This window comes from Microtus oregoni, unplaced genomic scaffold (genome assembly GCF_018167655.1).
Source record: "Microtus oregoni isolate MIOR12 unplaced genomic scaffold, Mior012 000046F_ref0000063, whole genome shotgun sequence".
Lineage (NCBI taxonomy): Eukaryota > Metazoa > Chordata > Mammalia > Rodentia > Cricetidae > Microtus > Microtus oregoni.
Genome location: NW_024543220.1, coordinates 9,866,370 through 9,893,255, shown reverse-complemented (window position 1 = coordinate 9,893,255; position 26,886 = coordinate 9,866,370). Strand labels below are relative to the sequence as shown.

Genomic DNA, 26,886 nt, shown 5'->3' with positions numbered 1-26,886 from the left:
GCCTGCGCCACCACCGCCCGGCTAGAGTTAATTTCTAATACCATCAAACAGCCTATCTACCGAGTGAAATTGGTCCCCACTAGGTTCACGTCTTTAGAACTTTGAGCCCCGCGGGTAGCCGTCTAGCGGAACCTTTAGTAGGTAGGTGGAGCCGCGCCGACGGAAGTAGGTCACTGGGGGGGTGGGGTGAGGCCAGCTTCGGTCTGGAATGGTGGCCATGGCGAGTTCCGTGCGTCCCGTCTTAAACGGTAAGCCAAAACAAGCTTTAAAATCGGTTCTTGTCTGGATCTTTGGTCATCTAAACAAGAAAGGAGTACAGACCTCAAAGCTTTCCAACTTGGAGCGCTTTCTCTAGAACTTTTGATTTTGTTCTCCCGGCCTAGGTTTTCATTTTCCCCAGCTTCCCCCCTTTTTAGGTCTAGTTGTCAGACTTGCCCGTCTTTGAAGTATGTAACATGGCGTTTTAGAGTACACTGTCTCGGGCGCGGGGGCTGCTCGGTCGGTGAAGGGTTTGCCTCGTAGCCCAGCGCTTGGGAAGCAGATCGTAGAAATCACGTGAGATAGCGGAGTGCCCGTGGCTTGTGTTTGAAAACAGCTGAGAGGAAGGGGCGGGCCGACTACCGGGACCGCTCGGCCGGCCCCTCTAACCTCAGAGCGGCGATGGAGGGCGCCTTCGGATCGCTGTGTGAGAGCTGCGAGAGAGTGGGGTCCACCCCGTCCTACGTTTTCTTATGGTTTATGGTGTTGGTTTTGCCACTGAAGCTGCTGGGGTTGATTGATGGCACCCCACTAATTTTGTACCACTGGGGGGTGCCAGCAAGTCCAGCCTGTGGTGCAGGTTAACAAATCCAGGCAGTCTGGTGCCGCCTAGCAGCGGTCGCTGTACACTGTTCTTGACTTTGGGACCCCGGGAGGTGGGGTGCAGGCAATGCCCTGCCACGGTGCCAGGGTGGTCAAGGGACTTGTAAAGATGGAGACTGTAAGGTTTGAAATCCCAGCACACAGCGGTGGATCTCTGAGTTTGAGGCCAGCCTGGCCTACAGAGTGACTTCCAGGACTGCCAAGGCTGCGCAGAGAAACCTGTCTGTTTTTTTTTTTTTTAATTTATTTATTATGTATACAATAGTCTGTCTGTGTGTATGCCTGCAGGCCAGAAGAGGGCACCAGACCTCATTACAGATGGTTGTGAGCCACCATGTGGTTGGCAGGAATTGAACTCAGGACCTTTGGAAGAGCAGGCAATGCTCTTAACTGCTGAGCCATCTCTCAGCCTCGAGAAACCTGTCTTAAACACCAAAAAAAGAACAAGGAAAAAGTGCAAGAAGATAGTATTGAATTAGCAAAATGTCCACTAGAGGGCAGCCTCTGACAGGTCTGGGGTCAGGTCAGACTGCCTGGGTGGCAGGGGCAGAGGCCTGGCGGGCGCTTCAGAGCACAGCTCTGTCACTCTTCAGTCCAGCCTGCTGGGGGTGAAAGATGTCTGACCAGAATTGTGGCGAGAAGCAACCAGTCTTTCACAGCTTTGATTTTATCTTTCTTTTTTTTTTTTTTTTTTTTTTTTTTGGTTTTTCGAGACAGGGTTTCTCTGTGGCTTTGGAGCCTGTCCTGGAACTAGCTCTGTAGACCAGGCTGGTCTCGAACTCACAGAGATCCGCCTGCCTCTGCCTCCCGAGTGCTGGGATTAAAGGCGTGCGCCACCATCGCCCGGCGATTTTATCTTTCTTTGAATGTGTCTTCACAGGATTAATGCCTGTTTTGTCTCACTTCCTGTCTTAAATGGTTATTTCTGCCAGAATTATCACTTATTCACCATGTAACTTAGGGTTGCCCCAGCTCTCAGGGATCTGTGTTTATAGGGATGCACCCCCACACCTACCTGGCCTACTAGCAGCAAACGCTCAGAACCTCGGCTGTCTCACCCCACTTTGCTCTTCTCTGTGCTGGGGGGAGTCTTTGTCTATATTGTCCCTTTGCAGATCATGTTCACTCTCTGCAGTTTTTTTTTTAAGATGTATTTATTATGTACACCTGCAGGCCAGAAGAGGGCGCCAGATCTCATTACAGATGGTTGTGAGCCACCATGTGATTGCTGGGAATTGAACTCAGGACCTCTGGAAGAGCAGCTGGTGCTCTTAACCTCTGAACCACCTCTCCAGCCCCGCCCCTGCAGTTTTTTCATCACATAAATGAGCAAATTTGGGGCGAAGCAGATAGTTCAGTCAGTAAAAATGCTTTTTCTGTTATCATGAAGCTCTGATTTCAGATTCTCAGAACCCATGTGAAAAACATGGCATGGTGGCCGCATGTAATCCCAGCCAGCGCTGGGGCAGCAGAGGCTTGAGGCTGCGGGGGCATCTGGGCCAGCTAGGCTTGCTGGATTAGCCGGCTCCCTTGGGCTTGGGTTGCAGGAGCGTTCATCACTCTCTGCTTCCTGATTGACGGTGCCGTTGTGACCGCTGCTTTGCCTTCCCTGCTGTGGTGGGCTGCATCTTCTCAGGGGGTGAGGCAGGAGGAGCACTTCTTCCATGGAGGGTTGTTTTTTTTTTAACCTTTCCTTGTTTTTCTGAGGCACTTTGTGTCAGTACTTAGAAAAGCAATGGACACATTCATAGGTATTTTCCGACCTGTAATCTACTCATTTGGCTGCATCACTCTGTGGTGGTTGGAGAAAGAATGGCCCCTAGCTGAAGGTGTGGCCTTGGAGGGTGTGTGGCCCTCTCCCGGTCCTGCCTGTGGATCGTGATATAAAACTCTCAGCTATTCTTCCAGCACCGTGTCTGCCTGCACGCACATCGTGGCGATAATTGCCTCTCACCCCCTGAAACTAAGCAAGCCCCCAGTTAATGGTGTTCTTTTATTTATGAGTTGCCTTGGTCGTGGTGTCTCTTCACAGCAATGGAGCGGTGCCTGAGACACTCGGGAATTCCTGACTTAACCCACGAAGTTCACTGAAATGTCACCATAGTCACAGTATCCTATGCCTGGCACTGTTAGTAGTGGAAAACTTCAGCGGAGTGGGGGAGAGGAGGGAGCGAGTGAGCGAGCGAGCGACTTGGGTTGTACAGGAATCAAAGTCTGTGTCACCATGTCAGGATCCCCAGCAGGTGCAGAGGCAGCGGGTGGACACCAGGGCGCCATGGTTGGCATCGTGAGGAGAGCCGCACCTCTGCTCCCTGGTGTTTTTCCTTTTCTCTTTTGATGCTGATTAATTCCCTAAATCGCTATGTTGTAGACTATATTATGCAGGGACATCCCCGTCTCCTGCTGTCCTTTGACTCCTAGGTTTGCTTAAATGGAAGTGAGAAAACAGACGGCTGGGGAATGAGGGCAAAGGCACGCGTCACCAGTCTTGATAGAAGTTCAGTCTCTTGTGCCCACACTGTGGACACGTTGTCATCTGCCTTCACGTGTGCACCTGGCACCTGTGTCAAATCCCTAGCAGATGTATCAGCTGTACAAAATAAAACAATGATGGACGTTAGCTCACTATCTTAGTACTTTAAATAATAAACACGCGTCTTCAGATTAATGACTTTAGTACACATGTCAGTGGCGCTAAGTCCACCGTGTCTCTGTGTGACCATTCCCACTGTCTGCTCCCAGAACTTCTTCACCTTGTAAAACTGAACTCTGTACCCGTTAAACAGAAACCTCTAGATTCTGTCTCCCACCAGCACCCGATAGCCTCAGGTAGCCCTTCTGTGAACCTCCCATTTATTGTTAAGGCTGAGTAATAATAGCATTAACACCCACGTGTTTCTCTTTCTAAAATGACTGTCTTTAGTGTTTGCCTCCCTGTCTGTGTGTGTACCATGTGCCTGCAGTGCCAGTGGAGGCCAGAAGATGGCGTTAGATTCTCTGGAACCAGAATTGCAGGCCGCTGTGAGCTGCCCTTCATGAGTGCTGGGAACTGAACTCAGGTCTTTTGCAAGAGCAGGCAATGCTCTTAACCGCTGAGCCATCTCTCCAGCCCCCCAGGTGTTTCTTGATCCAATCAAGCTGATAATTGGTATTTACTATGGCCACTCTGGGCCACTACCACATGGGTCACCATATCTTTCCTTCCATGTTTTCTTCTAAAGACTTCATAGTCTTATTTCATTTGTCTATCTGTCTGTCTGTCAAGACAGGGTTCTTCTGTGTGACAGTCCTGGCTGTCTGGGAACTCACTCACTATGTAGGCCAGGTCGGCCTAGAACTCACAGAGATTCCCCTACGACTTTATAGTTTTACTTTTCTAGGACTTTGATCCATTTTGAATTAGTTTGTAAAAACACAGCATAGTCAAGCATTGTGGCACTTGTCTTTAGTCCCAGCACTCAGGAGGCAGATGCAGGTTTGCACTCTTATGAGTTTGACGCCAATCTGGTCTACATAGTGAGCTCTAGCACAGCCAGGGCTACAAGAGACCCTGTCTCAAAAACCAGAAGAAATAAAAACACAGCGTCAGGGTTCAGTGCTATCTTTCATCTGTAAATCCCTGGCTTTGCAGACTGCTGGCTGGTCTGAGCAGTCATGTATGTCAGAGTGTATTATTACGTGTGTCTGCGTGTGTGCACGTGCTTCCCCCCGCAGGTGTATGTGTCTGAGTGTATTAGTATGTGTGTGTGTGTGTCTGTGTGTGTGTGTGTGCACGTGCTTCCCCCCGCAGGTGCATGTGTCTTAGTGTATGAGTGTGTGTGTGTGTACGTGCATCCCCCCGCAGGTGCATGTGTCTGAGTGTATGAGTGTGTGTGTGTGTCTGTGTGTGTGTGTGTGCACGTGTTTCCCCCCGCAAGTGCATGTGTCTGAGTGTATGAGTGTGTGTGTGTGTGTGTGTGTGTGTGCATGTGCTTCCCCCCACAGGTGCATGTGTCTGAGTGTATGAGTGAGTGTGTGTGTGTGTGTGTGCATGTGGGAGCTAACCGTTGGTGTCAGGATGTCTTTCTCAGTCACTTTTCTACCTTGTTCCTTTTTTATTCTCTAAAAAAAGATTATTTTAGGTGTTTTGCCTGCATGTATGCCTCTGTGAGGGTGTTGGATCCTCTGGAACTAGAGTTACAGATAGTTGTGAGCTGCCTTGTGGGTGCTGGGAATTGAACCTGGGTCCTTTGGAAGAGCAGCCAGTGCTCTTAACCACTGAGCCATCTCTCCAGTTCCCTTTTTTAAAATTCTTAATTATTAAATAAGTCTGAGCATGGTGGCACACCCTTTAGTTCTAACGCTTGGAAAGCAGAGGCTGTGACTATGAGTTCAAGGCTATCTTGGTCTGTGTATTGAGTTCCAGGTTAGCCAAGGCTACATAGTGAGACTGTTTCAAAAATAAAGTGTGTGGGGGCTGGAGAGATGGCTCAGTGGTTAAGGCATACATGGAGGCAGAATGTTGTATACATAATAAATAAATCTTTAAAAAAAGGAACAAAAATAAAGTGTGTATGGGTGTGTGTGTGGGTGGGTGGGTGGGTGTGCGTGCGTGTGTGTGTATGGGTGTGTATATACACACGTACCACTTGCGTAGGTGCCTGAGAAAGCAGAAGAGGTCAGTGGGATCCCCTAGAGCTGGAGTTACAGGTGGTTGGGAGCCATCCACCTTGGGTGCTGGGAGCTGAAGTCTGGTCTTTGGAAGAACTGCAGGCTCTCCTAACTGAGGAGCCATCTCTAGCCTCCTGTTATGCCTTTTCTGTATGTACCATGTGTTAAAAGTGATCGTGTTTTCCTTCACCTCTCAGTGTGTCACAGGGATGACTTGTATGTTGCGGGTCCCTTCCCATGCTGTGCTTCTTGCTCATTGCATCACGTCACTGTGAACAAGACACCTGCCAGACACCACCTAAGGGAGCTTTACTTCAGCTGCCATTGTAAGGTTCCACCCATAGGGGCTCAGCCTGTGCATTTGCTGGGCTTCCTGAGTAGCAAGGGTGTGGTGTAGAACAGCAGACCCAGCAACAGACTAGGAAATGGAGATTGGAGATACCTGCCTGGCTCTAAGCTTCAGAGGCACACCCAGCTACCAGGGCACAGCAGGATCAGCACACGTGGTGCCTGTGTGTGTGCTCACACGTGGTGCCTGTGTGTGCGCGTGGGCAGCACGCTTGCTTGAGCGCTGGTGGGGCACCCACATCCTGCTTGTGAGAAGCTGTCACATCAAGAACAAGAGTTAGTCAGGTGCTGGTGGCGCATGCCTTTAATTCCAGCACTGGGCAGGCAGAGGCAGGCGGATCTGCAGAGCGCATTGAGGGCAGCCAGGACTGTTTCACAGATAATCCCTGTCTTGGAAGAAAAAAGAGAAAAGAAGAAGTTTTTAGAACATTAAAGTAGAAGGTCTCTAGAGACCAAGGCAAAGTCAGCAGACATGGTGACGGAAATCAAGGAAAACGTTTTAAGACTTGGGGAAAGTCCAATATGGGGGTGTCAGTTCCACACGTGGGAGATGAATGCAGAAAGGCCAAGAGTTTAAGGTCACCTTCAACTGTACGGTGAGTGAACTTGAGACCAGCTCCTCTGTGTGAGGGACACTTTACACTCAAGCCATAACTGTGTAGTATGTAAGTCTTCTGATGTGCTGCTCAGTTCACTGTGGTGGCATTTTGTTTACAGAGTTTTGTTTTTTTTGGGGGGGGGGTTTAGTGCTCATACAGCACAGAGATCTATACTGTTTTAAAATCTTATTTTTATTTATGTGTATGTATGTACATGTGTAGACACGTGTTCAAGGATGCTCAGAAGGGCCAGAAGAGGGCGGGGCACTGAATTTCCCGGAGGTGGAGTTACAGGCAGCCTTGAGCTGCTCGCTCTGTTCAGGTGCTGGGAACTGCACTGGGGCCTCTGCAAGAGCAAGACAGGCTCTTAACCCCTCTGAGCCGTTCCCTAGCCCCTGGGTCTGTACTATCAGAAGTGTCTTTGGCTTTAGTGTGAGGAGGATTCTGGCCTCAGAGACTGAGTATCCTCAAGGCAGTCCTGTTTCTGCCTCCGGAGAGCTGGGATCACCATCGTGCGACCCCACAGCGGCCTTTGAGGTTTCCTTGCTCTGATATTAACATGGCCACCTCTGTTCTGTGGAACGTAATCCCACGACTTCACGGTCAGTTTGTGTCCTTTGATGTGAAGTGGGTCTGTGACAGGGCCTTTCAGTCACAGAGGGCGCTGCTGAAATGGTTTGTGGAGCCAGGGCTCTGCCTCCAGTCTGACCACGCTCGTGGTAGGAGGAGAGAACCATGTACCACACAAAGAGCCCATATGCTAGTCAAGGCTCACTTTCCGTGACTTCCTACTTCCGTGACCTCTAGCGTGGGGAATTCCACACTGCAGGGCCTTGCTCAGAGTCGGTTTTTTTCCGAAACCTCTTTGAAGGGCCCGGCATGGTTTCTTGATATGTCAGTTCTTCACAAGTGGGCTCTCTGCTCAGCACCATGTGCGTCAGTGTGATAAGCCTGTCCCCACCTCAAAGGCCGATGATAGTCATTCCCCGGCTGTGACTAAGAGATTCAGAGGTAGCAGCAAAGTCCCTCGACGCTGTTTCATAGGCAGAGTATGGTACCCAGATGACTCCAGCCTGTGTCAAGTTAACATAAAATGGTCCAGCACATATTACTTTTCATGGCAACTAGGATTTGCAGATGGAATTCTGGGTATGAAGGGGGCGGGCATCCTGGGCCAACCAACAAGGACCAGCGACTAGAGGTGTCCTGGAAAAGGCAGGTGTAGGAGACAGAGCACGCTAAGCTGTTGGGTCTCGAGCCAAGGCCTGTTGGGAGCCACCAGCTAGTGACTTTCAGGAGAGTCAGTCCCACGATGTTTCTTCTGGCTGCCAGGACATGTGATGAGATCCAGAGTTCATGATGCCTTGTTGTGGAATGTTTTTCTCTTTTGGCATTTTGAGGGGCTCGCCACCCAACTCCCAAATAAATCACACAGAGGCTTATTCTTAGTTATGAATGCCCGGCCTTAGCCTGGCTTGTTTCTTGCCAGCTTGTCTTATCTTAAATTATCCTGACTACCTTTTGTCTCTGGGCTTTTATCTTTCTCTATTTCTGTATACCTTTCTTTACTTCTTTCTCCGTGGCTTGCTGTGTAGCTGGGTGGCTGGGCCCCGATGTCCTCATCTCCTTGTTCTCTCCCTGCTCTTCTTTCTTCTCCCAGTTTTCTCCTTCTATCCATTCTCTCTGCCTGCCAGCCCCGCCTATCCTTTCTCCTGCCTCACTATTGGTTGTTCAGATCTTTATTAGACCATCAGGTGTTTTAGACAGAAAGAATCACAGCTTCACAGAGTTAAACAAATGCAGCGTAAACAAAAGCAACACCCTAAAATAATATTCCCCAACAGTGCCTGTTAGCATAAAAGCCCAGTGAGCAGAGACCACAACTGTTAGGGGCAGGGAGATGGTTCAGCAGTGAAGAGTGTGTACTGCTCTTCCAGAGGGCCCACATCTCATTCCCAGTTGTTATAAGATGAGGCAGGCAAGCCAGACGGAAACTTTTGACCTCTAGAACTGATGAGGGACAGGAGGCGTGGTTAGAGTCACCTTTGTACTCTATGATATGGGGCCCTTTAAAAAAAAAAGTACAATTTTAGGGCTTGAAAAGATGGCTCAGTGGTCAAAAGCTGTATATTTTCTACCTTGTTAGTATGTAAAAATGCCTTCGTGTGTGAGTGTGTTCTCTGTGTGTAGCCCTGGTTGTCCTGAAGCTCTGTAGACCAGGCAGGCTTCAAACTCAGAGGTCTGCCTGTCTCTGCCTCCTGAGTTCTGCGATTAAAGGCACATGCCACCACCACCTGGCTGTGTGTATCTTCTTTTGTGCCTAAAACCTTTATCTGCTTCTAGAATTCCCAAGTGTAATTATCATGAGCCAATATTCGGTTTAAGGTTCAATCTTACATTGATTTGAGCTGTGAAGTATGAGTAAATGCTCCTGGCCACCTTCACTTCCAGGCACGCACTCTTTCTCCTTCCCTTGGGCCTCTGTGAAGAGGAGCTGCTGGCTGTTTCCCCAGTTCTTCAGGGCCTTGAAGTCTCGCACAAGATGCACAGACATATTTGGGTCTTACAAAGTAATTCACTCACTGCCAGGGCCCCAAGAGTCTTAGTTCTTATCGAAATGCAGTGTTCTCGGCTGTGCATGGTGGGCTGCGCCTTCCACGTTGTTCCTTCCAGGTATCTCGCTGCTTCTTGTGTCTGCCCAGCTGCTGGCTGTCTGGCTTTTTACCCGGACAGCATCTCCCTTGTTCTGTCCTCTCTTCTTCTGGAGCCTAGATTCCTCTTCCTATTTATCCTCTCTGCCTGCCAGCCCTCCTATCCCTTCTCCTGTCTAGCTATTGACTATTCAGCTTTTTATTGGCCTGATCAGGTGCCTTAGGCAGGTGAGGGGAAACAAATGCAGCCCATCTTTACATAGTTAAACACACATCTGTACAATGTTAAACAAATGACACATTTGTTTACACAGTTAAAATAATACCCCACAACAACACAAGAAGCATGGCTGTGTGCAGGCAGACATGATGTTGGGGAAGGAGCTGAGAGTTTATTTATTTATTATGCAGTGTTCCTTCTGCATGTATGCCTGTATGCCTGTATGCAAGAAGGGGCCCCCGGTCTCATTACAGATGGTTGTGAGCTGTCAGGGTCTGGTGCTAGCCCGGACAGTAAATTATTTTCTCTTGACCAGACCCCGACATAAACTATCTCTCTCTGGACCGGCTTGGAGACGCAGAAATAAAGACACAACTCACATGGTTTTATCAGGAGGGAGATTCCCAGTGGTCCCTCATGAAATCCTGAGTTCACGTCCTGAAGAATTTTCTCGTTTATCCTCCAAACAGTCTTTATACCAAAACTTAACCAAGGGGAAAATATATTAGCATTCTGTTTCCTAGGTAGCCAGGTGAATGGCTTTCCGTCATGTCCACAACTACCTGTCTGCTGTGTATACTAGCTGTCACATAGGTTTGAATTGGCATCTCTATCAGGCATCCTCCAAATTACAAAGAAAGGAGCAAAACCACATCCTGACCTTTTGTTAGGTTGCAAAGGCCTGACTGGTAGGCCATGTGTCCATCCTCAGATACTGACTATGGCTTCAGAGCCTGGCTGCCACACCATATAGAAATACAGTGAGCCACCGTGTGGTTGCTGGGTACTGAACTCAGGACCTTTGGAAGGGCAGTCAGTGCTCTTAACTTCTGAGCCGTCTCTTCAGCTCAAGCTGAGAGCTCTTGTAAGGGGTGTGAGTGTTACAGCTCTGGGGCTGCAAAGATGCCTGAACCTAGAGCCTCAGCAGGACAGCCCAGCTTATAGGAGGGCCTTCTGGTGTGGGAGGGGGAAGGCGGACAGCCCAGCTGGTGTGGGGGGGGGGCTTCTGTCTGTGTTGCTTTCCCTGGTTAATGAATAAAGAAACTGCCTTGGCCTAGTTGATAGGGCGGAACTTAGGTAGGTGGGGAAGACAGAACTGAATGCTGGGAGGAAGAAAGGCCGAGGAGGAGGGAGCCGCCAGAGACAGACGTGCCGAATCTTTCCCAGTAAGCCTCTGCCACATGGCCATGAACAGATTAATAGAAATGTGTTAAATCAAGATGTGAAAGTTAGCCAATAAGAGGCTAGAAATAATGGGCCAAGCAGTGATTTAATTAATAAGATTTCTGTGTGGTTATTTTGGGGCTAAGCTAGCCGGGTGGCCAGGACGAACAAGCAGGCCCTCTCTCCAGCAACATTCAGCCCTGGAGGGGAAGGTGTCCTGACTTTCAGCCAGGCTACCTGAAGCTGGGGTGCAGTGGGGATGGTATCCCCACAGGATATATCAATCCTGCTCCTCTCCAGCGCCCCTGCAGCTGAGCTCTGCTCTGTTCCCCTAAGGGAACGTCCGCTTCTGTGGCCCAAGATGTTACTTCTTGCAGAAATGTAGCCATCTTCTCCAGCTCCGGAGAAAAGTTGTGGCTTCTTCTGTCTAGTCTTGTTCACCTCTCTAAGAGAACGTCTCAGTAAGGTTCTTCTGTTCTGCACCGCAGAGGGCAAATGTAGATCTTCAAAAACTGTTTTGAGAAAGAGATTTGGGAAGAAGGAATCTAAGAGAATGGTTGCCTCTGCCTCCAACAAAGCCACACTTAATCCAACAAGGTCACACCTCCCAATAATGCCAGTGCATGATGCCATTTTAACTCAAAGTACCACAGAAATTAAGCTGTACTTGTGGCAAAGTATACATTAAGGGAGAGTCCTATAAATGGTGGGCCAAGTCTCAGCTTGTGGCATGGTGAGGACTAGTTCCCTTCAGCCTCCATCCCAGGTGCCTCTCTTCCTAACCTGTGCTTCTGACCTGTAGGAACAGCCAGCATGAAGTTAACTGTGAGGATATCCGAGAGCAAAATGTATATGCACATACATGCTTACGTAAACAGACGCACATATACATGCTTATGTAAACAGACGCACATACATGCTTACGTAAGCAGATGCACATGCTTATGTAAGCAGATGCACATATACATGCTTATGTAAACAGACGCACATACGTGCTTACGTAAGCAGTTGCACATACGTGCTTACGTAAACAGATGCACATATACACGCTTATGTAAACAGACGCACATACATACTTACGTAAACAGACGCACATATACATGCTTATGTAAACAGACGCACATACATGCTTACGTAAACAGACGCACATATACATACTTACGTAAACAGACGCACATATACATGCTTATGTAAACAGACGCACATGTACATGCTTACGTAAACAGACGCACATATACACGCTTATGTAAACAGACGCACATACATGCTTATGTAAACAGACGCACATACATGCTTATGTAAACAGACGCACATACATGCTTATGTAAACAGACGCACATATACATACTTACGTAAACAGACGCACATACATGCTTACGTAAGCATATGCACATGCTTATGTAAACAGACGCACATATACATGCTTATGTAAACAGACGCACATACATGCTTATGTAAACAGACGCACATACATGTTTATGTAAACAGACGCACATATACATAGTAAAGGCCGTAATTCTCATACAGTTGCACATTTGTGCATATATGCATGCATGTGCACATGTGTATGCGTGCGCACACAAAATGTTTCCATCCCATGCTTCTCTCAGATTCACTGATTCACAGGGGGCCTGGCTGCTTTCTGTGTAATCTCCTCTAAGAAAGGCAGGCATTTGAGGGAGAGCCTGATACATTTCATCCAGGAGAAGTAGGCTCATTTCCCATGGGTGCTGCTGGTCCTGGAGTCCCGAGGCAGCCGTGCCAGCAGCTGTCCTTGGTGCTGGCACCTCTGACAGTGTCATGGTTACAGTCTCACCTATCAGCCTCCAGCCAGGACCCTCCCAGCCTTTGCTACTGCATAGCGTGTCGGCACATTGGGCCATGACAGGAGTTACAGCTTGACTCTTGGCACTCCTTCCAACATAGGCACCCGCACCTCCTTTTCCTACCGTCAGTAAGCAGCAGCAGATGACAGCAAGTGTCAGGAAAACAAACACGGGGACACTCCAGGGCACTGTGGTGGTGTGCTGAAGAGGCTCTGAAAAGGGAAAAGAAAGATGCAGGGCCTCGCCCTGCTCAGCCTCTCCAGAGGGCTTTTGTTTTCCCTGGTAATAGGCTCTGTGCCCCCACTCCCTCCTTACCCCATCTCCGGATCAGGGGCTCCAGCAGCCCCTCATGCTGCACATGGCATGTATATTTCTGCTCCTCCCCAGAAGGCACCACCACAGCTGCCCACTTCTGGAAGGTTCCGTCTCCTGCAGGTCTGGTCTCCACAAACTCCATTTCCTGGATCAGTTCCTCCCCATCCAGCTGCCAGGTCAGGGAGATCTCAGCTGGGTAGAAGCCCAGGGCCCAGCACCTCAGGGTGACATCTCCTTCAGGTTTGGGATGACGGGTTACTCTTATCTGGGGAGAGTCTGCAGTAAACAGATAGGTAGACGGTGGTGAGCACAGTTTCATGTCTGCAGTGGGAAAGGCTGTGGGGTCCGGATGCCTCCCTCCATCCCTGTGCTGGAGGGGCCGTGGCGCTCTCTATCCCGCTGGCCACATGGAGGAGGGCTGGGCTTGGGGGGGGGGGTTGTTTACCAGTTCGGTTGAAGTCCTCTCCTCCGAGGGTCAAGTATTTCTTCAGCCACAGGAGGCATTCCTTCTCCAAGTAGCTCTTTTCTCTCTCCAGCCAGTACTCATTGTCTTTCCACTTCCGCACGGTGTGGTCAGCGATGAACGTGGCTGCTCTGTATTGCATGGAGTCTAGATCCAAGGTCAGGTAGTCGCTGCCGTCGTAGCCGTACTGCCAGTGTCCTGTGGCACTTCTGTCCTCCCGCATCTCACAGCCGTATGTGAACTGGAGGGTGTGAGGGCCTAGAGCAAGCATGTCAGTGGCCAGAGAGGACTTCCCCAGACCGCTCTCTCCATTATGGCCCCTGTTCCCCTCACTGCCATGGGATTCCTTGGGTTCTCCTTAGAGGGTGTTCGCGTTCTAGATCATGTCGTCTGACCAGCTCTGTCGGGGGGCCAGGCCTGCACTGCTTCAGGTCACGATAAAGAGCCTTGGCCAGGGAGGGAGGACCCAGAGCGTAGCCCACAGGACTCCTGTGCTAGCAGCCCCGAGTCCATGCGTCACCTCCCGGGGACGGGTGAAGGACGCACTGTGCTCAGTGCTTCTCCGAGGGGTTCTAGAGACGAAGCACTGACTGGGGGGTGGGGTGGGGTACACACTTGGAGCCCTGCAAGCAGGAGGTGCTGGCAGGTCATCCTCAGCTACATAGTGAATTAGAGGCCAGCTTGGACTCCATGAGTCCCTGTCTCAAAAAACAACAAAACAAAAAACCCAACCAAACAAATAAAAAACCCAACAAACAACAAAAACAAAAGAAACTGAACCAAACCAACCATTGACCAGCAAGAAAACAAGCTTTTATGCTGCAGAATTCTCTAATGAATTTCAAAGTCAGCTGTCACTGAGATTGCCTGGCCTGGAGTCACAAGGCCCCCCACCCCCCATGAGTGCTTTCCCGGAGATGCTGCAAGCAAGCAATTTAAGGACAAATGCTCAGTACTGCATGTGAGCTTGTAGATCTGTGACTCCGGACACATGACTGTCAGTCTGTCAGGACACTGAGGGCCTCCTGTCCCCCCACCCCCTCCAGGCACACACCTGCTCGCCGGCTCTGGGCCCCCGAGCTGTTGTAGTACTGTTCTATGTTTCTCAGGCTCAGCTGGAAAATCTTCATCCGGTTGGTGAAGACCTGAGTCTCATCAGCAAAGTAACTTGGATTTTCCCTCAGCCAGTCAACAGAGGGCTCTGCCTTCAAGCGGATGCTGTCATAGTGGATGAAGGGCTGGCCATCTACGAAGCCAGTGGCAAAAAATGCAGGGACTCCCGGGCCCGGGTTACTCACAGCAGAGTACGCGTACAGCAGAGAGTGTGATCCTGAGGTGGGAATCAGGGTTTGGTGTGAGGTAGTGATGGAGGGTCGGGGGGGGGTGAGTGTGCTCCACCAGCCAAGTGAGCCAAATTCCACACTGTACTCTAGGATAATTCCGAGAATTGACGAAGAAGTGTAAGGGGCCAGAGAGATGGCTCAGTGCTTAAGAGCATTGGTCACTCTTAGAGAGGACCTGAGCTCCCTTCCCAGCGCCCACATGGCCCCTCAAGCCACCTGTACCTCCAGATCCAGGAGTTCTGACATCTTCTGGCCTCCCAGGGCGCTGTCTGCATGTGGTGTGTGTCAGGAAATGCAGGATCTCCCTCCATCCCCCGCTGGTTCTTTCCATATTAGAGATGTTTGTTTTAAATTAAAAACTTAAGACTATAGAGTAATGGGTTTCATCTTAGTATCTGTGCATATGGGCCATTATGTTTGGGTACAGGCTTCATTTTGTTTGCTAAGTGCTGGGAATTGAACTCTGGACTCCTACGTGCTTGAGAGTTGCTCTCTTACTGATCCTCATCCCAAAACACTTTTTCTCTTTGTAAAGATTACTTTAGGGACTGAGAGATGGCACCTGTTCCTTTGGCAGAGGACCCAAGTGTAGTTCCCAGCACCCACATGGCTGGAATTCTAGTTCCGGGCGATCTGATGCCCTCTTCTGGCCGGTGCAGATACTTCACAGGCACCACGGAGGCCAGAAGAGGGTGTCGGATCCCCTGGAAGCGGAGTTGCAGGTGGTTGTGAGCTGCCCCGTGTGGGTGCTGGGGACTGAACTCCCGTCCTTTGCAAGAGCAGTGGCAGTGTGTGCTCTTCACCAGTGAGCCGCCTCTGCAGCCGCCAGTGAGCTGTCTTTGCAGCGCTGCTGCTAGGCTTCTCCCTCGTTGCTCTGCCCCACGTGCTTGCTCCTAGTTAAGTCAGTTTCTGCTGCTTGTTTTATCCCTGTGATCTGCCTCTCCTGCCTCCTTGACTCCTTCCTTCTCTGTCATGATTCCTTCTGTCTAGTTTTGCAATCCCCTATCATAGAAAGGCACTTGCACACAGGCGTATATAATCTCATGTTTATTTTTTTCTTTAATTTATTATTGAGACAAAGTCCCTGTGTGAGGCTGGCCTTCTGCCTCCTCCTCCCAGATGCTGGGGTGAGGGGTGTGCACTGTCGTGGTGAGAGGTGTGCACTGTCGTGGTGAGGGGTGTGCACTGTTGTGTTCAGCACACACAGCACACAGCATTTTTTTTTAAACTGGATTTCCAGATGTGAGAAAATATATAGTATTTGTCTTTCTGGGGCTTGTGTCTTAGTGTTCTGATTCCAGTTGTATCTGCTTCCCCACAATGCCGTAATTTCATCTTGCTTAAAGATGGCATGAGAATCCACTGGATGACTGAGTAAGATTCATTGTATCGTATCAAAGTCTGGGCATTTGAACGACATTTATTTATTCAGGCAGGATGTCTGGAACACTGTGGTGATTTCCTGATGTGGGATTCCCTTGTGTATATGTGTTGGTTAATGAATAAAGAAGCTGCTTTGGCCTGTGATGGGGGGGCACGGACACCACTAAAGTGAATGCTGGGAGAAAGAAGGCGGAGTCAGTGCCAGAGATGGGCACTAGACGGAACTTCTCCCGGTAAGCCACAGCCATGTGGTGATACACAGATTAATGGAGATGGCTTAGTTTAGGATATAAAAGCTAGCTAAAAATATGCATAAGCTATTGGCCAAACAGTATTGTAAATAATATAGTTTCTGTGTGATTATTTCGTGAGTTTGAGTGGCCAGGAAGCGAACAAGCAACCTCCCCCAACAGTTTCCTGGCCAGCCACACCCTGAGGTACACACCATAGTTGTTTTGTGTGTGTGTGTGTGTGTGTGTGTGTGTTGGGGGTGGGAGGAGTCTTATCCTGTGGCCCTGGGTAGCCTAGAGCTCAGAGCAATCCCACCTCAGACTCCCGTCTGGGATTACAGGGTCACAGGGGAGACACTGCTCTTGGCTCCATTCAGCTTCTTTCTGTATAGAAGAAAGCTGATGGGAAGTCAGGCTGCCCCAACTCTAACATTCTAGAACCCAAAGCCCTGGAGCCTCACCCAGGAGCCCTCTTTTGTCCCAACCTTCAAGACCCGGACAGACACGCTTCCAGCTGAGCTACATTTTCAGCCTCCGTTCTCTCCTGTCTTAGGAGCCTCACCTCTTCACCTACTTCAGCTACTGCGTGGTTCCCTGTTGGGGCTGCACATGTCCTTTTGTGAACACCCCACTAAAGCATAGTCCTCTCTCTCTGTCTGCCTGACTTCCTGCCTCTCTCGTGCCCCAACTTGCGGATGTTCTCCCCTTATAAATCTGCTGTGTGTGGCGTGTTCTCTTGGTGGCATACCTTGGCAGGATCTGCCACAGGTACTCACTTGGCCACTTTCTACCCTGTCATCACTGGCTAGCACCCAGATGGTGGAAGGAGAGAACCGATCCAAACAGGCTGTCCTCTGACTTCCACATCTGCACAGATGTTAACTACAATGTGGGCGATGTGTACTTATTAAGTAAACATGAAGTTCAGAAACGCATGGTGGCTCAGCTGTTCAGGGCACGCACTGCTCTCCCAGATATTCTCTCTCTCTCTCTCTCTCTCTCTCTCTCTCTGGTTTTGGTTTTTGAGACAGAAACTCTGTCTATCTTTGGCTGTCTGTCCCGGAACTCGCTCTCTGTAAATCAGGCTGACTTTGAACTCACAGAGATCTGGTTCTGCCTCCCAAGTGCTGGTATTACAAGTGTGTGCCACCACTGCCCAGCCTGAGCTTCAATTTAGGACCCAGTGTGGCCTCGAATTTGCCAAGTATCTGATGGCCTTGAACTCCAGATCTCCCCACCTCCATTTCCCAAGTGCAGCCCTTCTGCAAAATAGTCCAAGGAGGACGGGGTTGGGGTCATTCCTGCCTTGAATTTGCCCAGTGAATCGGCACAAACTCCCTTCCCCACAGAACTCACGGGCTCCGCTGTCCGGGGGGCGACTCAGGAACCAGAGGATTAGAGCCCACATGGTGTCAGGCGCAGTCAGTCCGTCGTCTCTGAGGTTTAACCAGTAAGGTGGGAGGGTGTTGGCAACTGAAAAGGGGCGGGCTTTAAGGGTGTGTCTATTTTCAGGGGTCCTGGCAGGGCTTCCCACCAGGATGAGGGCCTTCTTGCCTGGAGATGTGCCCCCCACACCCACCCTGGCTCTGAGCACCGCAGGCTAGCAGGCTAGTGCTGCTGCAGTCGGTCCTTTGGGCAGTTTGAGCCCTCACTCTTGCCAGCATCTCCAGCTTGTTTACTTTTGAGCTGCTTTGACCCCGCCTCCTCCTCGGCTCTGGTCCGCTGCTGCTTTCAGAGCAGATAGGCTGGGTGGCACTGTTAACTAACAGTCTCTGTCTATCTCCCTCCCTCCCCCATCCTTTCTTTTTCGAGATAGAATTTCTCTAAATAGCCCTGGCTGTCCTGGAACTCACGCTATAGACCAGGCTGCCTGGAACTCACAGAGAGTTCCTGCCTCTGCCTCTCCCTCTCAAATGCATCGCCTGGCCCACTTCCTATTCTTATAGAGGGCCCAGGTTCAAGTCCTAGCACCTGCCTGATGGCACACAACCCTTTGTAACTCTAGAGGATCTGGTGCTCCCTTCTGGCCTCCATGGAACTCATGCTATAGACCAGGCTGCCTGGAACTCACAGAGATCCGCCTGCCTCTGCCTCTCCCTCCCAAATGCATCTCCTGGAGTACATTTGTAGAGAAGGCAAACATACACATAAAACAAAAGCATAAATTGTTGTGCCCAGATTATGATGCCCAAAGAGAGACCACCAGAGAGGCCCAGACTGTAATAAACAAGGTTTAATCAGCATAATACAAGCATGTTTGGAACCCCTGTCTCCAAATGACCCTGTTACGGTGAGGTAGAGAGAGGAGTTGTATCTCCTCTGTGGGGTAAGCTTTTAAAGGCATAACTACAAAGAGGCTTTTTGAAGCTGCTTTGGCATGTTTGCGAGAACTTTTGCTCCCTCCCATCCTGCTAAGTCAGCTTTCTCCTTGTTCTTAGAGCAAGGCCACTGTTCCTGAGTTAGGCCATCTTTATCAGCCTGTACCAGGTGGCTGGCTGGGCTGAGCTAAGTGACCTTGTGCTCAGAATCTCCTGGGTGGGAAAGGGAAAGGCCACTATCCTCCTGGGAAAACATTCTGCTAGGAAATTTCTTCTTGTCCCTTTGAGAATAAGGGGTGAGGGTCCTACAAAATCTGATCTGAGAGGTGGCTCAGTGATTAAGAGCACCTAAGGGCCTGAGTTGGTTTCCTAACCCCATGGCAGGTGACTCACAGCTGTCTGTAACTCCGTTCTGGGGGATATGCTCCCCATCTCTGAGAGTTCCATATTCACACACACAGACACATATACATAAATAAAAAGCAAAGCAAAACAATAATCTTTAAAACCATTACATATGAAGTTGGACTCGGTGTTATATGCCTTTAATTCCAGTACTTCGAAGGCAGAAGTGGGTCTCTGTGAGTTCCAGACCAGCTGGGGCTACACAGTGAGACCCTGGCTCAAAAAAGGGAATTACATAGAGAGGAAATGTGTGCCTTAACACAGTAAAGAGCATGTGGGAAAACTCGTGATCAACATCTTACTGAATGGGAAGAAGACAGTTCAGTTTCCAGAGCAATGTAAGGGATTGAACCACGGGGCATCCATATAACTGAGCTTCTGGAATGACATGGGTGTGCTGTGTGGGAGGCTGAAGGCAGTCAGGAAGCTGTTCCTCAGACCCCGCACAGGAGCCAGGAACTAAGTCAGAGCCCTGTTGGAGAGGGGAGGCAGAGACACGGAACCGCGTGCAAGATGGCTGTGCAAAGCAGACCATTTGTGCGCATCTTGGTCTCCAGGGCTAAGTGAGGATGGAACTCACAATGTCAATCGCAAATGGTTAAGGAACAAAAATCTGGAATTTTAAATTTAATGTCAGCGCGTAGGGAGGCTGTGCCCCATTGCTTCTAACCATCCGCAGCGGAGGGAACTGGATAGCCTCCTGCACCAGGGGGATGCGTGACGGAGAAAGGGCCCTGGGGGTGCCTGGCCTTAATAAAGACGGCCTCTCATGCCATTTCTCTGTGTTAAGAGAGTGACCTCATTGCTGTAAGGCACAGCGCCCCGGGTGCCCACCATCGGACTTTATATATCAGCTGCTTTTTCCTTCTCGCCAAGTATATTCCCGTTTTTGTTTGTTTTTTGAGACTGGTTTTCTCAGTGTAGCCCCAACTGTCCTAGAACTCACTTTGTAGACCAGGCTGGCCTCAAACTCAATGAGATTCACCTGTCTCTGTCTTCCAAGTGCTGGGATTAAAGGCGTGCACCACCATGCTGGGCACTATTTTGTTTCAAAAAGATTTTATTTTTCCTCTTAGAAAAAATGTTATTTTTAATGTGTGTGTGTGTGAGAGAGAGAGAGCAGGGAGAGAGCATGTGTGTCACATGTGGGTGTGTGCCCAAGAATGTGGAGGCACAGGTGATTGTTAGCTGCCTGACGTGGACGCCAGGAACTGGTCCTCTGGAAGAGCAATGTGTGCCCTGTGCAAACGTGAGGATCTGAATGCAAATCTTAAGCACCCATGTAAATAACCATGCCTGGCTACATCAGTGCCAGTGAGCTCAGTGCTGTGGGCGGTGGAGAGAGGTGAATCACAGGGGCTTGCTAGCTACCAGCCTAGCTTCGGATTCAGCGAGAGCCTGTGTCTCGGGAAAGAGGCAAACACGCTAGAACAGGAACCGAACATCCTCTTCTGGCCTTCAAGAGCACCCATAGTCCTCATGCTGTTGTACCACACAAATCAGGGAGGATGGGGATGGAGGGATGGGGTAAAAAAAGCCAAATATGATGATAAATTGGCATGAAAATGGCACAGTTAAATCCAGGTTCTCATTGACCCGTCCTGCGTGGGACCACAACACAGCTGGCTGTATGATGTGAGGCGGGAGCAGATGAAAGCCTCCAGGAGCCTTCAGAAGATGCCACACCCCACGACCCGCTGCAGTGGCTTATCAGTGAGTCAGCTCCAGATGTCAGGAGACTGGATGTGGAGGTGGCGGCTGGGGATGTGTACAGTGGAAGGGACAAGTAGAGGATAAGGAAGTTAAAAAGAGCAGCATAAGAACCAACGCCAGTGGGAGCGGAGGAGCAGCACAGGAGGAGGAGCTCTGGAGGAGCAGCACAGGAGGAGGAGCACAGGAGGCGACTGTAACACCTGGCTGTTGGATGGGAGGATGAGAAACCAAGAGTTAGCAAAGAAAGGCCCCGGCTGGGAAAGAGTCAGTGTTTGGACTGTAAAGAGTGCCCCCCCCCCCCCCAGCTAAGACAGCTAGAGGCAACACTGAAGTCCTCAGCCAGCAGGCTTCCGACCACCACAGGGGTAGACAGTGGGCCGGCTTTTGTGTTCCAGGTAAGTCAGTCCGAGTTCTGGCACCTTCCTGGGGCGTAATCGGAAGTTGCATTGTGCATGCAGACTCTGGAGTTCGGGGCAGGTAGGAAGGATGTCTAGAACTCTAAAGAGACCCTAATTTGACCGTGGAGGCTGGCACGGACTAAGCGGTTCTCCTTCCCTTTGCCCTCTCTAGGCTCAGGAATTCCCCTACCAGGTGGGGCTTCTCCTGTTTGAAATCATGTTTGGTACCCCACCTCCCATCATTCCCAACCTCCAGACAGATTTGTTGGCAGAGTTGGATGGCCAAGACCTCCATGATGCTATGTGAGGGGCCCAATGGGCACCCAAGGAAATTTTGGCCCAAGCTCAGGGCCCTCTCTGAATCTGGTGTTACCCATGAGCCCCACGGGTTATGGCTGGGGAATTGGGTCTGTTTTAGGAGACACTGCCTGGGGTCACTGGAACCCATTTGGAAGGGACCATAGTCATCCTAACCACACCCACCTGGGCCAGTTACACCCATGCCAGGCCTGCGATCCCTTCACATTCAAGGAGGGACCAAGGCGAAGGATGGGAGGGGTCAAGGGACCATGCAGACTGGGAGCCATCCAAATGATGGTGTTGCAAATTCACTATCGGCCCCTCCACCAAGAAGTTATAGAACTTGAAAGGGTTCCGTGATTGGAACTTCTAGGGACCAGTCAGAGGGGAAACTTGCTTAGTCTCGCAGCGTCTGTCTTGAAAATGGGCCTCCATCTTACGGCTAAGTCTGGTGACGACGTGTGTGTGTGTGTGAGTGTGTATGAGTGTGTGAGTGTGTGTGTGAACCCAGTTCCAGAAGACAAACAAACCCATGAATGTGCTTAGGCAGTAAAAACCTGAGCAGACACCTTAGACACAGCCAGTCAGAAGGCTGAGCACTGAACTTAACAAGATCTGGATGTTCTTGCTATACCCTGTCTGCAGTTTGTGGTTTTGCCCCAACAGCCTGACCAATGATTTTAAAGATCTCCTTGCCCCATACCCCTACCCAATCCCGAACCGCCAAGGCATAAACTCCCTGCTTGCGGTTTTTTCCTTTAAAAACTTGCTGCTCCCTGAGTCCAGGGTCACACTCCCCCATCAGCTGTGTCAGTGACCAAGGTCGAGCTTGACAACAAAGGCCTTGGTGTGTTTGCATCGGAAACCAGCTCCCTGGTGGTCTCGTTCTAGCCTCCCCAGTCACCTGCTCATGTGTGGTGCACGTAACCTCACACAGTGGGCACGCGTGTGCACACACACACAAGTGTAAAGTTTGCTTTACATTTTAATCACAGAATTAAAATCAAGAACATTGAAGAGGGGTTTTTTCCTGCTCTCTGGGCAGTGCGTGGCCTGGCTGGCTCCGTGCTGCGCGAGCATCGATTCATCTGGAGAAGGCAGAACATCTTTACCTGGTCTCCTCTGCTGGTCTGCTGACCCTTGCCTTGCATTCAGACAGCAGCAGGTACCATTGTATGACGGACGGTCCTCGTGTTTGTCACACCTGGGCATGTCAAAGACCAGATCTGCCCTGCATCCATGGCAGGAAGTCCCTCCTCCAATCTACTGTGTTCCTCCCCTGCTTGTCCCTGCATGTCTCCATCGGTTCCTTACGTGTGTGTGCTGTGACGTGTGTGTGCTGTGGCATGTGTGTGTGCTGTGGCATGTGTGTGTGCTGTGGCGTGTGTGTGCTGTGGCGTGTGTGTGTGCTGTGGTGTGCGTGTGCTGTGGTGTGTGTGTGCTGTGGTGTGTGTGTGTGTGTGCTGTGGCATGTGTGTGTGCTGTGACGTGTGTGTGTGCTGTGGTGTGCGTGTGCTGTGGCGTGTGTGTGCTGTGGCGTGTGTGTGCTGTGGCATGTGTGTGTGCTGTGGTGTGCGTGTGCTGTGGTGTGTGTGTGCTGTGGTGTGCGTGTGCTGTGGTGTGCGTGTGCTGTGGTGTGCGTGTGCTGTGGTGTGCGTGTACTGTGGCGTGTGTGTGCTGTGGCATGTGTGTGTGCTGTGGTGTGCGTGTGCTGTGGTGTGTGTGTGCTGTGGCGTGTGTGTGCTGTGGTGTGTGTGTGCTGTGGTGTGTGTGTGTGCTGTGGCGTGTGTGTGCTGTGGCATGTGTGTGTGCTGTGGCGTGTGTGTGCTGTGGCGTGTGTGTGCTGTGACGTGTGTGTGTGCTGTGGTGTGTGTGTGCTGTGGCGTGTGTGTGCTGTGGCGTGTGTGTGTGCTGTGGCGTGTGTGTGTGCTGTGGTGTGCGTGTGCTGTGGTGTGCGTGTGCTGTGGCGTGTGTGTGCTGTGGTGTGTGTGTGCTGTGGTGTGTGTGTGTGCTGTGGTGTGTGTGTGTGCTGCGGCGTGTGTGTGTGCTGTGGCGTGTGTGTGTGCTGTGGCGTGTGTGTGCTGTGGTGTGTGTGTGTGTGCTGCGGCGTGTGTGTGCTGTGGTGTGTGTGTGCTGCGGCGTGTGTGTGTGCTGTGGCGTGTGCGTGTGCTGTGGCGTGTGTGTGCTGTGGCGTGTGTCTGCTGCGGCATGTTTGTGTGCTGCGGCATGTGCGTGTGTGTTGCACGTGTGCAGTAGTGTGTGTGGAGGTCAGGGCTTATCTGTGGAGTTGGTTCTCTCCTTCCACTTTTACTTGGTGAAATTCCAGGACCTCAAAGAGGAGTTTGAAGAGGGCTCTTGGCCCTGAGTCCTGTCGTTCTTGGCAGAGAGAAGAGACCAGGAGCTGTCCCTGCCTCCATCTGACCCCCCAGTCACCTTTGGATGCAGGGAGTTCATCAGTGGCCTGTAACAGCCTTCAGTTTGTTTGGCAGGGGAGGGCTTTAAGCCAGCACTTTAAGCCACAGAACCGTCTCACAGGCCCCTGGTGGGTTCAAGCTGCTTTCCCTGGTGCAGTCTCAGCTCCCAGGCTGTGGGGAGACCAATTCTGGACACTTCCTGCAGCCCACGTGCTCTGAGGACCTGAATTTTCCAACTCTGGAACGTGCGGTTTTGCTGTTGGCCACTGCTGGGTCTAACTGGTATTCCAGAAGAATATTGAACGATGTGAACAGGAACTAAGGGGGTAATGTCACTTAACCATTTAAACCTGTGATTGGTGATGTTTCCCAGTCCTGTTAAGGGGCTAAGTTTGGGGTGGGAAGGTAGGTATCTAAAGCGTGTACAGGAGGGTCCTGAGATGGTTCTGAGGCCGTCAGGTGGGGAGGAACTTTTGCCACCAAACCTGACGACCTCAACCTCAGTTTGAGTCCCAGAACCACATGCTGAAGGAGAGAACCAGCTCCCTAAACTTAGCCTCTGATCTCTACACATATTCTATGTCATGCATGCATCTACATAATATACATACAAAATAAATACTTAAAAAAAAACCCAGATGTGATGGTGCTTGCCCAGCACTCAGCAGGTAGAGGAAAATGGATGTCTGTGAGTAAGAGGCCAGCCTGGTCTACATAGCAAGACTATGACTCAAAATGAAATGAATAAATACCCTCCCCCCAGGAAAAACCCCTTGGGCTGGCCAGATGACTCCGTGGGTAAAGCAGCTGCCCCTGAGCCTGATGCTGACTGTGATTCCTAAGGACCAAGTGCCCCACACAAACACACACAAAACAAGCCAGAAAACAGCTAAAACCCTTGTGCATGAAAGTAGAAATGGGGCCATTTGGGGAAAGGAAGGAGACAGGGAAGCAGGGACGGAAGGGCAGTGGCCATGGACGAGGTGTGCTTAGGTGAGAATGTCACTGTGAAGCCCTTCACATCGTGATTGTGCCCTAACTTTAAAACCTTAAGGAAATAAGAAAAGGAAGCAAAAGGGGGAAGCAGACATTTAAAATCATGTGATACTGTATTTAAAATATCAGAGTGGATTTCAGGAGTACAATATCAAGCAGGGCGTGGTGGGTCGGATTGTCTAAGCACTTGGATGTGAGGATGGTGGCCGACCTTGCCAGTGGTGAAGCTGAGCCTGTCACCCAGCACGTGCTCGTGGAGGTGGAGCCCAGACGGGAGGAGTTGAGGCCAGCCAAAGCCACAGGAAATCCTGTCTGAAAAACTCAAAACAAAAGCCCATATTAAAAAAAAGCCATGACTGATGTCCTCAAATTTCAAAGGTATTAAGTAGAGTTAGCAGATGCACTTGAATTAATGAAGTTGGGCATGTGGCTATTTCCATTCGGGATAAAGGGAAGGCTGGACAGATGGCTCAGATGTTATGAGAGAGAGCACAGCTCTTGCAGGGGACCCAGGTTCAGTTCCCAGGACCCCCGCTAAGTAGCTCATAACCATCCGTGTGTATATCCCACAGCTCACAACTACCCGTGCGTACACCCCACAGCTCACAACCACCGTGCGTGCGTACACCCCACAGCTCACACCCCACAGCTCACAACCACCCGTGCGTACACCCCACAGCTCACAACCACCCATGCGTACACCCCACAGCTCACAACCACCCATGCGTACACCCCACAGCTCACAACCACCCGTGCGTACACCCCACAGCTCACAACCACCCGTGCGTACACCCCACAGCTCACAACCACCGTGCGTGCGTATACCCCACAGCTCACACCCCACAGCTCACAACCACCGTGGGCATACCCCCCACCCCCGCAGTGAAGAAAGGGTTTAAACATGCGGGTGGAGCAGCTTTCCCTCCTTTTTCTGACTTATTCCTCCCACCCCTCACCCTCAGACTTTGGCTTTCCCCCTGGTTTAGCTGCAAGCATATTTTGCAGCATGTGTAATCTCGGGAAACAGCTTGAACTGGTGTATCCAGAGAGATCTGATTTGGAAACAGATTTCCTGGCAGCCTGTGGGGAAAAAGAAACTTAACCAAGAAACGAGAGTGAAAGTTGAGGGGGGCGGGGGCGGGCGGGGGCGGGGGCGGGGCGGCTCTCGAGGGAAGCTGCGGTTCCTGCACAGCAGGGAGCATTGTCTCAAAGCCTTTTCCTGTCAGCGGCCGCCCGCCTCTGAAGGCCAACTGTGGGTGACAGCCTGGCCTGGCCGCACGTCCAGGGGGCAGGGCTGAGACAGCTGGTCACATTATCCCACTGAACCAGCTCTAGGGACAGCAGGGGGCTGGGGTCCAGCAAAGCTGGGTAGAGTGTGAGGTTGAGAGGCTAGAGCCGTTCTTTCATGTCCTCCCTCGCCCCCTGTCTGCCCCCCCGCCCCCCTGTGGAGTTTGTCTTCAATCCTTGCAGGCTAATGAATTCCTAAGCCAAGGTTTCTCTCCTCCCCTTCTTCCTTCCTTCTTTGCCCCGAGAGAGAGAGAGAGAGAGAGAGAGAGAGAGAGAGAGAGAGAGAGAGAGATGAATTTTCTGGGTGTTGGTTTTTGGAGGGGAAGGGACAGGCAAGGGCTGACATGTGTTTTTGTCACATGTTTGCACGCAGGTCCACTGGAGACAGGAGGAGGAACGCATGAGCTTATTCGGTGAGGTGACCAAGGAGACGCCAAGACTCACGTTTGTTTTCCTATCCGGATCCAACCTGCACATTTCCCCAAGAAATCCCCACTGCTCTCGCCTTCCCGTTTGGTACTACGTAGGGATGACCACACGGGACTGGCCGGCTCCCCAAACCTTTGTACGCTCGTTTCCCAAGTGAGTCCCCAAAGCCAAGGCTGTCTCTGATCACACTAGCAGGGAATGGAGGAAATGAAATAACTGTGCAGTAATATCAAGAGGTGGGTGAGGGGACTGGAGAGATGACCCAGTGGTTAAGAGCACTGGCTGCTCCTCCACGGGATCTGAACTCGATTCCCAGCACCTTCATGGAGGCTCACGACCATCTCTTAACTCCTGTTCCAGGCACACAAGCGGTTCACAGACATACATGCAGACAAAATACCCATGCACATAAACTTTAAAGAAATTCTTAAACGTGGATTTGGGAGAGCTGGTCCTCCGAGCTTAGCCTGACCATCACCATCCTGGGACATGAGTTACCATGGTGATTGAGCAGAGACCCCAGCTTGTGACTGGGACATAGCAGAACTTAAATAAAATTGAGGGGATAATGAA

General features: G+C 50.7%; 1 protein-coding gene and 1 long non-coding RNA gene across 6 annotated transcripts; one reads left to right on the top strand and one right to left on the bottom strand.

The window, feature by feature from the left end:
• Positions 1–184: 184 nt before the first annotated feature.
• Positions 185–26,886, top strand: LOC121435390. 3 transcript variants are annotated; one of them, XR_005972576.1, is made up of 3 exons: positions 185–248; positions 20,361–20,489; positions 26,258–26,886. It is a non-coding gene; the product is annotated as an uncharacterized LOC121435390 (long non-coding RNA). The 3 variants fall into 3 exon arrangements; XR_005972577.1 differs by having other exon boundaries at positions 20,361–20,884; XR_005972575.1 differs by lacking the exon at positions 20,361–20,489.
• Positions 10,587–17,720, bottom strand: LOC121435376 (class I histocompatibility antigen, Non-RT1.A alpha-1 chain-like). Of its 3 annotated transcripts, none has more exons than XM_041634656.1 (6): positions 17,410–17,720; positions 14,152–14,427; positions 13,080–13,355; positions 12,635–12,910; positions 12,430–12,531; positions 10,587–11,005 (listed from the first exon to the last, which is right to left on the bottom strand). In XM_041634656.1, the coding sequence occupies exons 1-6, from the start codon at positions 17,459–17,461 to the stop codon at positions 10,635–10,637; spliced, it is 1,353 nt and encodes a 450-aa protein (XP_041490590.1). In that variant the 5' UTR covers positions 17,462–17,720; the 3' UTR covers positions 10,587–10,634. The 3 variants fall into 3 exon arrangements, with proteins under 3 accessions (XP_041490590.1, XP_041490591.1, XP_041490592.1); XM_041634658.1 differs by having other exon boundaries at positions 10,813–11,005; positions 12,443–12,531; XM_041634657.1 differs by lacking the exon at positions 12,430–12,531.

What these genes read in the sequence shown, in the direction of transcription:
- LOC121435376 (XM_041634656.1), bottom strand. Translation starts at nt 17,461, where the DNA reads ATGTGGGCTCTAATCCTCTGGTTCCTGAGTCGCCCCCCGGACAGCGGA. An exon ending in GGCCCAGAGCCGGCGAGCAG is followed by an intron (nt 13,356 to 14,151) that starts GTGTGTGCCTGG and finishes TGCTTGCTCTAG; the next exon opens with GCCCTCACACCCTCCAGTTC. An exon ending in GCCCCTGATCCGGAGATGGG is followed by an intron (nt 12,532 to 12,634) that starts GTAAGGAGGGAG and finishes TTCCCTTTTCAG; the next exon opens with AGCCTCTTCAGCACACCACC.